The 13,135-nt window shown below is 49.4% G+C and overlaps 1 protein-coding gene across 1 annotated transcript; it reads left to right on the top strand.

The window, feature by feature from the left end:
• Nucleotides 1–4,941: 4,941 nt before the first annotated feature.
• Nucleotides 4,942–11,529, top strand: GGS22DRAFT_191995 (polyketide synthase; the record flags this gene model as incomplete). The annotated part of the gene is made up of 3 exons (XM_047965197.1): nt 4,942–5,234; nt 5,294–5,585; nt 5,638–11,529. The coding sequence occupies 3 exons, from the start codon at nt 4,942–4,944 to the stop codon at nt 11,527–11,529; spliced, it is 6,477 nt and encodes a 2,158-aa protein (XP_047815635.1).
• Between the last annotated feature and the right edge of the window lie 1,606 nt (nt 11,530–13,135).

Genomic DNA, 13,135 nt, shown 5'->3' with positions numbered 1-13,135 from the left:
TGGGTAAAAAGGAGCGCGCCGCAATCCTACATGCGTTTGTGGTGATCCTCAAAACCCACCGCCTGGTCGAGCCAGCCAGTCGGGAATTTCACATGCATATCTGAGTAGTATGCGCGTCTCGGACCCTTCTCCATGGATATCACTGGTGCCTGAACTGAATATTGGGGACAACGGTCTCGAACTTTGGTAATACGAGATGACATCGTCGCGGGATCTAACTGGGCGGCATTCATTCCGCAACACCATCAGCCACTCGAGTCCCTTATCTAACTGTGATTTGGTTTTACTAGGTAATTGACGTAGTAGCGCTAGGTACTTCCCGAAGCCAACGGCCGTTAGGGTTTCATCAACCTAGGCGACATTGAGCTTTTTCGTCGCATCGGCGGGATAATTAGTCACCCCGAGGAGGTCTAAGAACCCGTGTCGCCAGCCTTAAGGCTGAAAGTCTTGGATAACGTCCTGGGTTTCGTCTCGGCCCCGCGGGAGAGATCTAAGCTTGCAGAAGTTTGGCTCGATGAGACCTAGCAAGGGGGCGCTGTTCCTGGGCGTTACACGAAAAATCTTCTATGGTTCTTCTCAGCTTATTAGGGATGCTTAACTTGACTTAGCTAAGCATTCTATCTTTCTGACTGGGGCTTCCGATAAGTCGACATGCAGAATTCGGCATTGGCATTTCGTAAGCTATGGAAGCGAGCCCGCTAGACAGATTGGCTGGAGTCCCCACGGAAACAACAGAATTTTTTTGACAACGTCCCCCAATCTGGGGTTTTCCTTTGATCCGAGTCCGAGACGGGCATGAATGGCTGAGGTGAAGATTACATATGGGACGCCATCTTCGACGTTCGACGTCGCCGATACGAGGCTACCTCTGAACGAGGCTTTTATGATTAGCAGAACGTTCCTCATAATAGATTATTATAACCAAAATCTATCTGCATTTCAAATGGTCTTCCTACATGCAAGGTATGATTTGATGAAATCGACAAAAAGTAAATCGAGACAGATTAAGTTATGGATCTTCGTAGTATGCATCTCTCGATCTGCGTGGATTGCCACCTCCCTGAAGACAAACCTGGAATACTACAAGTATCTGTACTTTTTAGGCATACCGTAGAATGTCGAATTATGCTCAAGCATGGGCATGGGCATGGGCATGGGGCAGGATCGCCCGGACTGTCAGACTACTAGGTACCGTGGTTTGTGGTTGTTTCCGTATGATGTAAGATTAGCTTGCATCTATACGCCGAATCTTGGTGCCTTAGGTATATGAAGGTACGTAGTTCTAGTGGTGATTTGTAAGGTGGTTTGAACGGTCGTTGACAAGATATTGTCTATTGACTCTTCACCGGCTTGGCGTTCATCATTCTAGAGGCTACCGCACCTGGGCGTGCGTATCTGGAGGGCGATGGTATGAACATCGATGCATTTGATCATCGCTCGAGAACTTTTGATCGTAACGGAACCAATGGTCGAGTAAACTCGGGTTTGACAGCCATATGTGGAGAAGCTAGGAGCTGAATTCTGGTCTAGAGCATCGTGTGGTTTTGCGTAGCCGTGATGGCTCGTAACTCAATTGTTTCCGCGGGAAATTGGAACGCTACGAGGCTTGGAACCTATCCAGGTTAAACCGAAACCATGCCCTACATGCAGATGAAACTGACCCTCGATCCGGGTAAGAATGAATCTGAGAGATAGTGATCAAGCCAATGAGCGTGTCCCGTCAGTAAAGGAAGCATCGGGCTTGCATACTGCACTAGCAAGGAAACACTTTCAAGCGTCCACAACGCCAATCTGTTCTGTAATCAGTTACATCCACCTGAATAATAAAACCAGGCTTGGTAGTCGGCGTGCATGTGTAATTTGGCCCAGCGCATTTTGCTTGGGATCTATACGATAATAGACCGGAGGTCCGATTTCTCATCGCTTAGAGGGTGCGGCCAGACCGACCGAGCGACCCGTTGAGGTCCAATTATCTTCTACCATGTCCTATACAAGGAGATATGATAGAACAGTATCGGAAGCAGGTATGTTTCCCGGGCGAAGGGGGATAATACCATGGCATGTTATATGGATGGTGAGATGAAAAGTTGTCAGCTTTGATAGCCAACTCCTGGCTGTGGCTAGGTAAGGGCCATAGGTACTAAGTATAGGGGGGTGCTTAAGTGCAGTTAACAAGAGGGAACGCCGCTGCAAGGAAGAATCCTTTGAGATAGGATATTGCGACGAGAGTGTACGTTACGGAAATAAGCCACAGTGAAGCGTAATCAAAAGATTAGAATGATATAATTAGGTCGTACATGTCTAGTAGTACAAACGTACGAACTGATAGGAGGTATGTATGTACCTAGAATGACGATCATAGCTGGAGTGCGGACTGATGAAGTTCTAGAATTGGGCTGGAGGCAGTGGAGGTTGGACATTGGAGAAGGCAGGGAATGGAGAATGGAGATCTGGAGTTTTTACTGTTCCTAGGTGCTTTATCCCACGTGGCGCAGAACCCACCTGCAGGGTTTATCTTAGACCTGGAATAATGTTGGTCCACTCCAGTACTCCAGGGCTGTTTCCTACCCGGCGCGTTTACTGGTACCCGTTAGCGGGAACTTTACATGGGGACCCATCCACTTGAAAGTTTCCCCCCTAGCTGATAGGCACCAATGTTGTAGGGCGGTCCTATTAAGGTCGCATAACACAAGCATTTGAGGCGATGATTTAGAGTAACCCCACCTAGGCAAGTCATATATTAAGATATATGGCACCGGTAGTTAACTGTAAGGGAGGCAACTGTAATTATCCATCACACTTAATTAGGTAGGTACATTAGATGTATTGAGTTTTGAATGACTTAATCGAGATTTGGAATAAAATAATTGTGTTAAAGAGGTTTTTTTTTTTAAAAAAAAAAATAAGCTACCAGTTACGATCTACGATATGATGTACGTAAATGGGCATATTTAGCTTGGTTAAAATGTTCAAGTTCAAGTCTATGCATGTATTCGTATTGATATCTAAAAGCATTCATTCATTCACTTACCAAGTATGGCCAGTAGATAAGGGATGAGCGGATAAGAAGATAAGCGGATAAGGGGATAAAAAATCAAGGATGAAAATCATAAACGATGCATGCGGATTTATATTCCTACCTCCTACTTCATTCAACTTCTACCTTTTATGGAACAGCCACAACCAAATACGATCACAGTCTCAAACAAATACTTCCCAGCCCACACGGACAACGCCAGATTGAGAATTAGACTCTGGAATTATCCATCATGATCACACTTAAACCCCTGCCGCTATTTCTTAAAACAGTTTAGCGAAGTCCGTGGGCGTCGGCATGCTAATGCAGGTCACCATGTACCAATATAGCACTAATTTATGGGCAATAGGTAATATGGTCAGCTAGCTGGATAGGTACCTACCTACCTAGTACCTGCGTGCCTGTCTTCCTACCTACTGGACACTCACTCGAGTCTGCTCATGCACATGCACATGCCAGAGCATTATCTTACAATGGAATCCCGAGACAGTGGTGACAGTTAAGAGACATTGTGCGCATTGTATGCTCCCTGTCGTAGCAAGACATCTTGTTACTATGCGTAATAGTCTCGGTCGTACTCAACACCTTCTCGTCAGTGGCGGGCGTATATTGCTATCCTCTAGTCGGTTTACGCTTAAGAAGCTCAGCCAGGGCTAAACTTCTTTGAGAAAGGCACCCATGCGGCTCATCTTCATTGCCACTACTATCCATGGCACCGTTATTTGGTTCTTACGTTCGTACTAACTACCTACCTATGTACAGTGGTCGAACTGTGTTGATAATGCCTCTATCGGCAGAAAAACGACGTATCGTCTCTATGCAGAAGCAGGGCAGAGTTACTACCGACCTAGTACCTCGGAAGTCAATGTTATCAAGAAATTCTTGAAAAATAAACAACATCAATCCTTCGGCTCATACCCGTCGGTGGTGGCGCCAGCGCCGTGGTTCATTTTCTTTAGTGAGACACAAATACCTCCTCTAATGAGGGATTGGTCTTATTACAATATTCCCTTTTCATTTTTTCTTATTCTCGTGGCGGGGTCCTCTGAATACAGTACAGCCTTTCTTATTCTCGTCCGTCCTGACGTGCACCAGAAGCTTACTGCTGCTGCACCTCTCGGCGGACATCCCCAACGGCCAACTCAATGACCCACCGTTTGGCGCCTAAGTAAGATTACCAAGTAATTCATTGGAAACCCGGGAAGAGAGCACCCACAAGCCTTCCCGTGCGCAGTTTCATGGGAGCTATACCTTTTGCGTCAGATTCACTAAGTTTTCTTCGCAGAACGCGTGAGGGAGGCTCGAATTAGTCAGAACAGCATGACTGTTTATCTCCCCGAATGAAAAAAAAATCGCAATTTGATCGGCTAGGCATGCAATGGCTAGGAACTGGGAGTATAGCTGCAGTCAGACCTTTGGCCATTCGGCCTAAGGGAAGAGAGCTTGAGATGTCACAGTTCGCCTCCCGTGATGACCATTATCCTTCGGATAAGACATGGAATATCCACCTTCGCAAGGTGGCAGCCCTATGATCCAGTTACTCTCTCCCAAAATGGAAATATAATGCTTATCTCCTCCCATGAACTTTCGGTCACCGAGAATCGAACCATGCCGGACTAATTGAAAGTACTGTATGGGGACCCAGGCCAGGGAGTGAGTTCACAGTTTCCCCCCTACACACCCCCCCACCCCCCTGGCTTCTAGTCGTGACGCCTCAGGTACTACCTTGATATATCGCACATGGGATCAGACACTGCCTTCGTGTTAAATTTAGTTCAGGCTAGCTTATCTGAGTGGTGATGTGTTGATCTGATATATATAAGTCAAGACACCTCGACCACCGCCAAAGGCTTGAGATATCACACAATCATCAAACAACATTAGCCTCACCCATCACCAACAAGATGGCGGACCAGATGGCATTTCTCCTCTTCGGAGACCAGAGTCTCGACACGCATGGCTTCCTGGCCGACTTTTACAGACGAGGGAACCCGGGTGTTCTATCGAAAGAATTCCTTCGCCTAGCCGGCGATGCTCTAAAAGATGAGGTAGAGCGACTACCTCAAGAAGAACGACGAAACATTCCTACCTTTAGAAAACTACAACAACTCAACGAGAAATACCACGCACAACCAGTCAAGTTCCCAGGGATCGACAGCGCCCTCTTATGCATAGCACAGCTGGCACATTACATCGAGTATGAGAAGTTCAATGGGGAAATGTTCGACAGGAATCTTTACTAACACGATTGGGTAGCCGTTCCGAGAAGGAGCACGGAGATGTTACCGACAAGAGCAACACGAAACTCTCCGGTCTTTGCACCGGCCTCTTCGCTGCAACCGCCATTGCATCGAGCCCGTCGCTTTCTACCCTCCTCCCGGTCGCCGTCCAAACCGTCTTGATGGCATTTAGGACAGGGTGTCACGTGGCTTCGTTAGCAGAACGACTTAGCCCGTCAACTGGAAAGTCAGAAAGTTGGACATATGTTCTCCCCGCCGCTCAGGAAGCGGAGGCGAAGTCTCTTCTGGCAGAGTTTCATAAGGAGGAGGTGAGATTCTCTCAATATCTAGCACGCTGTGTCACGTCTAACTTTCTGGAAGGGAATTTCACAAGCTGCACATGCTTACGTGAGCGCCGTTTCTGCGAATAACATCGCAATATCTGGTCCGCCAGCTACGCTACAGGCTTTGTTTAGCAAAGATCTGTTTGAATCTAGACCGACAGCAATCCCAGTATATGGTCCATACCATGCTCCACATTTGCATGGGCTAGTAGACATTAGGAAGATGCTTCGGCTTGACGACGAGGCTGTCACTACGGCTTTGGCAGGATCAAAACCTCAGAGCGCTGTTATGTCCTGCGTTACTGGCTTACCTTTTCCTGAGACCGATACTAAATCCCTTCTCGCGGCGGTGGTTCACGAGATTCTCAACGAAGCCTTAATATTTCACAAAACTCTCAGCGGAAACGCGAATGAGGCGCGGGACTTCAAAGGTTCCCGTATTTTAGTGATTCCATATGGCCCAACGCAGGCTGCCAGTACATTGGCTAACGTCCTGCGGTCACAAACTAAGGCAGAGGTTATCCTGAGGCCGACTCCTCAAGTTTCTCGCGAAACTACGTCGGCCTCCATCGGAAACCACGGGTCTTCTGGCAACTGCAAGCTTGCTATCGTTGGTATGGCAGGTCGCTTTCCAGACTCAGCGAGCCATGACGCGCTCTGGGACCTACTTTTGAAGGGAATAGACGCCCACCGTATTGTGCCCGCGGATCGATTCCCAGTTGAAACTCACTACGACCCGACTGGAAAGGCAATCAACACAAGCCACACACCTTATGGTAACTGGATTGAGAACCCTGGTCACTTCGACCCGCGATTTTTCAACATGTCTCCTCGAGAGGCCTTTCAGACCGACCCGATGCAGCGTATGGCTTTGACGACTGCCTACGAGGCGCTTGAGATGTCCGGCTATGTACCCAACCGGACACCATCGACAAGGCTAGACCGCATTGGTACCTTCTACGGCCAGACATCTGATGACTGGCGAGAGATCAACGCCGCGCAAGAGGTTGATACCTATTATATAACCGGTGGTGTAAGAGCATTCGGCCCAGGCCGAATAAATTACCATTTTGGCTTCTCCGGTCCTAGTTTGAACATTGATACCGCTTGTTCATCTAGTGCTGCTGCTCTTCAAGTTGCTTGCACCTCTCTAAGGGCGAAGGAATGCGATACCGCCATCGTTGGCGGTCTTTCCTGCATGACAAATTCGGACATTTTCTCCGGGTTGAGTCGTGGCCAGTTTTTGTCGAAGGAGCATAATTGTAATACCTTCGACAATGACGCAGACGGCTATTGCCGTGCCGACGGGTGTGCTTCAGTCATTCTGAAGCGCCTAGACGATGCGATCTCCGACAAGGACAACATTCTCGCTGTTGTTCTTGGCACCCAGACAAATCACTCAGCAGATGCTATCTCTATCACGCATCCGCATGGCCCGACTCAATCTATCCTCTCTTCGTCTATCTTAGATGAAGCTGGTGTTGATCCGCACGATGTAGACTACGTCGAAATGCATGGCACAGGCACCCAGGCCGGCGATGGAACTGAAATGGTCTCTGTGACTGATGTTTTTGCTCCCGCCAGTCGACACAGGCCAGCTGACAGACCTCTCTTCCTCGGCTCTGTGAAGGCCAACGTAGGTCACGGCGAAGCTGCGTCCGGTGTTACTGCTCTCATCAAAGTCTTGATGATGCTCAAGAACAATGCCATTCCTCCACATATCGGTATTAAAAAGGAGATAAACAAGACCTTCCCCTCAGATCTAGGTGAACGCGGTGTAAACATCGCGTTCCACAAGACTCCATTCACCAGAAAGGACGGAAAGCCGAGGCGAGTTTTCGTCAATAACTTCAGCGCCGCTGGTGGCAACACCGGTATTTTGCTTGAAGATGGCCCTCGCTACAAGACTGCTACTTTGGACCCTCGTACGCAACACGTTATTACTGTCACTGCCAAGTCAAAGGCTGCTATGATCAGAAACGCTGAAAACCTTGTTCAGTGGATGGAGGAGAATCCTTCTACTTCCGTCTCCCACGTCGCGTACACTACGACGGCCCGTAAGATCCAACACTATTGGCGTATGAATGTGACCGCTTCCAGCCTCATTGAGGCCCAAGAAGCGATTAAGGAACGCTTAAAGTCTAACTTTGTCCCTGTTTCCCCAGAGCAACCTAAGGTTGCATTCCTCTTCACAGGACAGGGATCTCATTATGCCGGCCTCGGCAGGGATCTCTATGCACACTATTCTATCTTCCGCCGTGCCATCGATGAATACGACCAACTTGCTCGTATCCATGGTTTCCCGTCATTCCTTCCTCTCATCGATGGCACCGAGCCTGAGGTACAGAAACTCTCTCCCGTCATCGTCCAATTGGGTTTGGCTTCTTTCGAGATGGCCCTCGCCAAACTCTGGATGTCATGGGGAATTCGGCCTAGCGCTGTTCTGGGTCATAGCTTAGGAGAGTACGCGGCTCTTCACGTCGCTGGTGTCTTGTCTGCTAGCGATACCATCTACCTCGTTGGCGCTCGTGCTAAGCTTCTTGTCGAAAAATGTACTGCTGGCACTCATGCGATGTTGGCCGTCCAAGGCTCTGTTGAGACCGTCCAAGAGGCACTCGGGGAACGTGCCGCAGCGACTAACGTTGCATGCATCAATGGCCCGCGAGAGACCGTCCTCAGTGGCACCTCCACAGAGATTGCCGAGATTGCTGAGCAACTTGGTAATGCCGGTTTCAAGTGCACGCAATTGAAGGTACCCTTCGCTTTCCACTCTGCCCAGGTTGAACCAATTCTGGATGAGTTCGAGAAATTAGCCCGCTCAGTCCGCTTCCAAGAACCCAAGGTTCCAGTCATTTCTCCCCTTCACGGCAAGCTCCTTGACGGCGAGCCAATCAACCCTACCTACCTTCGCAACCACGCTCGTGACGCTGTCAACTTCCTTGGTGGCCTTGTTTCTGCTCAACAATCTGGTGTTATCGATGAAAAGACCGCCTGGCTTGAGGTTGGCCCACACCCTGTGTGTGCTAACATGGTGAAGGCAGCCTTCGGAGCTAGCACTATTGCAGTCCCGACTCTTCGCCGCAATGAGGCTACTTACAAGACAATCAGTGCTACTCTGTGCACACTACACTCCGCTGGCTTGAACCTTGACTGGAACGAGTTCCACCGCGACTTTGACGCGTCAGTGCGCCTTTTGGATTTGCCTACCTACTCCTTCGACCTCAAGAATTACTGGCTACAATATACTGGTGACTGGTGTATTACTAAGAACCGGGGCGCTTTGGCTGCACCTAAAGCGATCGAGCCAGCCAGGCCGAGACTGTCCACCACTAGTGTCCAGAAAATCACCAAGGAAGAAGTCAAGGGTGACATTGCTATTCTCGAGACTGAATCAGACCTAGCCGAAGAGAACCTTCGAAAAGTATGTCTTGGCCATCGTTGCAACGGTGTCATGTTAACCCCATCGACTCTCTATGCTGATATGGCGGAGACTATCTGCGAATATGCTTACCAGCTTCTTCGCCCGGATGTCAAGGATATCGGTATGAATGTCGCTCATATGGAAGTCTCTAAGACTCTTCTTTTCGATGCCAAGGCATCGAGCCAGGTATTGCGCATGGAAGTTAAGGCCAATGCCGCTGAGAACGTCGCTGATATTACATTCACGACTGGCGAAGGTGCCAAGAGGACTGAGCATGCACTTTGCAAAGTCTACTACGGTAGCAAGGAAGATTGGCTGGATGAGTTCGAACGTGTCAACTACCTGATTAGGGGACGTATCGACGCACTCAAGGCCGCCGAAGAGCGTGGTGAGGCTTCGAAGATCAGTAAGGGAATTGCATACAAGCTCTTTACTGCCCTCGTCGACTACTCCCCGCAGTACCAAGGCATGCAGTCTGTCATCCTCAACAGCAAAACCTGCGAGGCAAGTGCCAAAGTTGTATTCCAAACTTCGCCCGCAGATGGTACTTTCCGTACCGCCCCTTACTGGATTGACTCCGTCTGCCATATCTCAGGCTTCATCGTGAACGGTACCGATGCTGTTGACTCTCGTGAGCAGGTCTTCATTTCCCATGGTTGGGGTAGCATGAGATTTGCCGAAAGACTCGATGCCTCAAAATCATACCAGACCTACATACGCATGCAGCCTGTCAAAGGTACTAAGATGATGGCTGGTGATGCCTACGTCTTTGATGGAGATAGACTCATTGGTGTCGGTGGCGATGTCCGCTTCCAGTCTATCCCCCGCAAGGTTCTCAACATCGTCCTTCCTAACCCCAATGCCGTTGCTGCTCGCCCTGCTCTAGCTGCTAAGCCTGCCCCTGCTAAGGCCCCCGCGAAGGAGAAGAAACAAGTCACTAGCTCTAATCTCCCAGCCGTAAACAAGAAACTAGCCCAGACCTCGGTGGTTTCCCAGGTCATGGACGTTGTTTCGAAGGAGACCGGTGTTAGCCATGACGAGTTGGCGGATAACATCGCGTTTGCTGACCTTGGTGTTGATTCTTTGATGGGTCTTACCATCAGTGGACGCCTCCGTGAAGAGCTAGAGCTCAACATTGACTCACATGCCTTCAATGACCATGCCACGATTGGCGCCTTCAAGAAGTTCCTTGCTCAATTCGAAACTGCAGCACCAGTCGTTGTTTCAGAGTCCAGCGGTTCCAGTGGTACTTCTGACAGCGACGACGATATTGAGTCGGACTCGGAAGTTACCACCCCTGGCGAGAGCGACAAGGGTTCAGTAAAGGAAGACTCCGCACCAGCTGACTCTGGAAGCAATAGCGAGCTTCAACAGATGGTTCGTGACACCATTTGCGCTGAGATGAGTGTCGAGGTCGAGGAAGTAATCGCAGCCCCCGATTTAGCTGCACTGGGAATGGACTCGCTCATGAGCCTGTCTATCCTCGGCATCCTCCGTGAGAAGACTGGCTTGAACATCCCCAGCGACCTTCTAGGCCACAACCCATCTCTAAAGGATATCGAGCGAATGCTTGGCATCGAAGACAAGCCTAAGCGTGCCGCTGCCGCACCTAAGCCTGCAGCTCCAAAGGTGTCCAAGACTAAGTCCCAGTCGAAGACTATTACCAAGACCCAGACTGTGACGGTAACCAAATCGTCTGTTCCTGATGCCTACCCCCACCGGAAAGCAACATCCGTGCTTCTCCAAGGCAACCATCGTACTGCCACTAAGCAACTCTTCATGATCCCTGACGGAAGTGGCAGTGCTACCTCGTACACGGAGATCTCCGAGCTCGGCTCAGACGTCGCCGTCTGGGGCATGTTCTCGCCCTTCATGAAGACCCCAGAGGAGTATAAGTGCGGTGTTTATGGGATGGCGACCAAGTTCATCCAGGAAATCAAGCGCCGCCAGCCTGAAGGTCCCTATGCCGTCGCTGGTTGGTCAGCAGGTGGGGTGATCGCATATGAAATTGTCAACCAGCTTACCAAGGCCGGAGACGAAGTTTCTAACCTCATCATCATCGATGCCCCTTGCCCTATCACCATCGAACCCCTCCCTGCCGGCCTTCACGCCTGGTTTGCGGAGATCGGTCTTCTTGGCGAGGGTGACAGTCCCGAGGAGAAGAAGATTCCGTCTTGGCTTCTGCCTCATTTTGCTGCTTCGGTCACCGCCTTATCTAACTACACTGCCGAGCCGATTGCCAAGGAGAAGTGCCCTAAGGTTACGGCCATCTGGTGTGAGGATGGTGTCTGCAAACTACCCACAGACCCCCGACCTGACCCTTACCCTACCGGTCACGCTCTCTTCCTCCTTGATAACCGAACTGACTTCGGTCCTAACCGCTGGGACGAGTACCTTGACGCCGAGAAGATGACCTTCCACCACATGCCCGGAAACCATTTCTCGATGATGCACGGCGACCTTGCTAAGCAGCTCGGTAGCTTCATGAAGGAAGGCATCCACTCTTAGAGTTCTTACTCCTCTTCATAACCTCATTCGCTTCATCATCCTCAACCTTTATCTTGTATATAGCATCATCCAAGCCCACGCTCCTTTTGTTAGCATGGCTGATGACGATCCGGGGTTATAATATCGGTGGACTCTTAACAGCCTGACATAGGCAATTGGCGTTGGATTCGGAACAAGACTGGGACATATATAGACGTATCGCAGCTGGTTGATGCATAGTCTAGGCTAACTATCATGTACTCAATCAACCTCTCATTAGATGAGGAGCTCAATACACACAAATTTCGAGTATCAAAGACGCTTATGTATAGATTCCTCACGTCCTCTCGTAACTTAACTGCTTGGTGCCGCTGCTTCTCTTGTTGATGCTTCACGGCAATAGTCTCACTGTGACACACCCACCGCATTGGCATTGTTCGACGTGGATAACGACATTGTTCGTGTTTTTCAGGCACAGCGACAGTCGTGCTTGTGGGTACCGCGTTTGACTTGCTGCTTCAGTATGATATGTTCGTCTTCCTAGTGTCAAGAATCTGTAGATCGATGCTATTGATCGTAGAGTTATTCGTCGTATAGGTATACTAGTATTCATTTTGAATATGATCGTAGAATCGATTATAAACTGGCATTCTCCAGTCTACCTTGATGTTTAGATGTTTAGATGCTCATCTGGATATGTACGGCCCGCCATCGTTATCTCGCGGTGATTAAAGCAGACATATCAACCAGTCCCTAGGCAATCAAGATAACCAAACACGAATCAGATTAAACGTTGACAAACCCTTTCTTCACGAAGTCTCTTAGTCATCCATTCGTACACGCATAGCTACCCCGATGCCTACCTAATCTGAAGATCTTCATTAGTGAAAGCAATAATACAACCCTCGGGATGCATTCCATGATCTTGGCTTTCTCGCGGGACGAATATCCAGCAGCCCCGGTATCGCCACTATCTCCGGGTGCTCCATCACCACTACCACGACGTCGCGATCTATTCCCCAAATCCGCGATCACGAAAAAAAGGACCTCCACCGACGAATTCCAAGCTTCGCGACCTTCAACCTCGAATGTTTCTCGTCCTTCATTCCTATCTTCTTCCCTGCTTTTGCTTCTTCTTGCGATAGTGGCGTCTGTCCCATGATCGAGCCAAAAAAAAACCTGCATCGTCGCATGTATATTTTTTTCTTTCTTTCTTTCTTTCTGTGGACTGTAACCATGACACAAAGGGGGAGCAAAGAATGGGAGGGCGTATCACGACATGTGTGCTTGCTTGGGATGTCGGAAGGCCGCATGGAGCGAAACCAAGCGAGGAAATGGGGCGAGGGACGCACGGCAGCTCGACCCCATGGCTTGATCCGTCGGGTTCCCTCGACGCAGAGCAAGGTCGCAGATGTGCGACTCGAGGTATAATAGTGCTACGATCGAAGAAGGTAAGGAATTTTGGGGGAAGAAGAAGAAGGGAAAGAGAAGGGGAGAGCGGTATTGGTTGCTAGGTACATACGAATAGGATTTGTTTGTTTGTTTGTGTTTGTTCTACAGCGGTTCGTGATTTCGAGATTTTCGCGTCTTCCCTTCACCTTCGCAGAATAGACCTTCGAAATCTTTC

The sequence above is a fragment of the Annulohypoxylon maeteangense genome (genome assembly GCF_022496945.1).
Source record: "Annulohypoxylon maeteangense strain CBS 123835 unplaced genomic scaffold GGS22scaffold_18, whole genome shotgun sequence".
Taxonomy (NCBI): domain Eukaryota; kingdom Fungi; phylum Ascomycota; class Sordariomycetes; order Xylariales; family Hypoxylaceae; genus Annulohypoxylon; species Annulohypoxylon maeteangense.
Note: the sequence above shows the minus strand (reverse complement) of the source record. Positions and strands in the feature narration are given on the sequence as shown.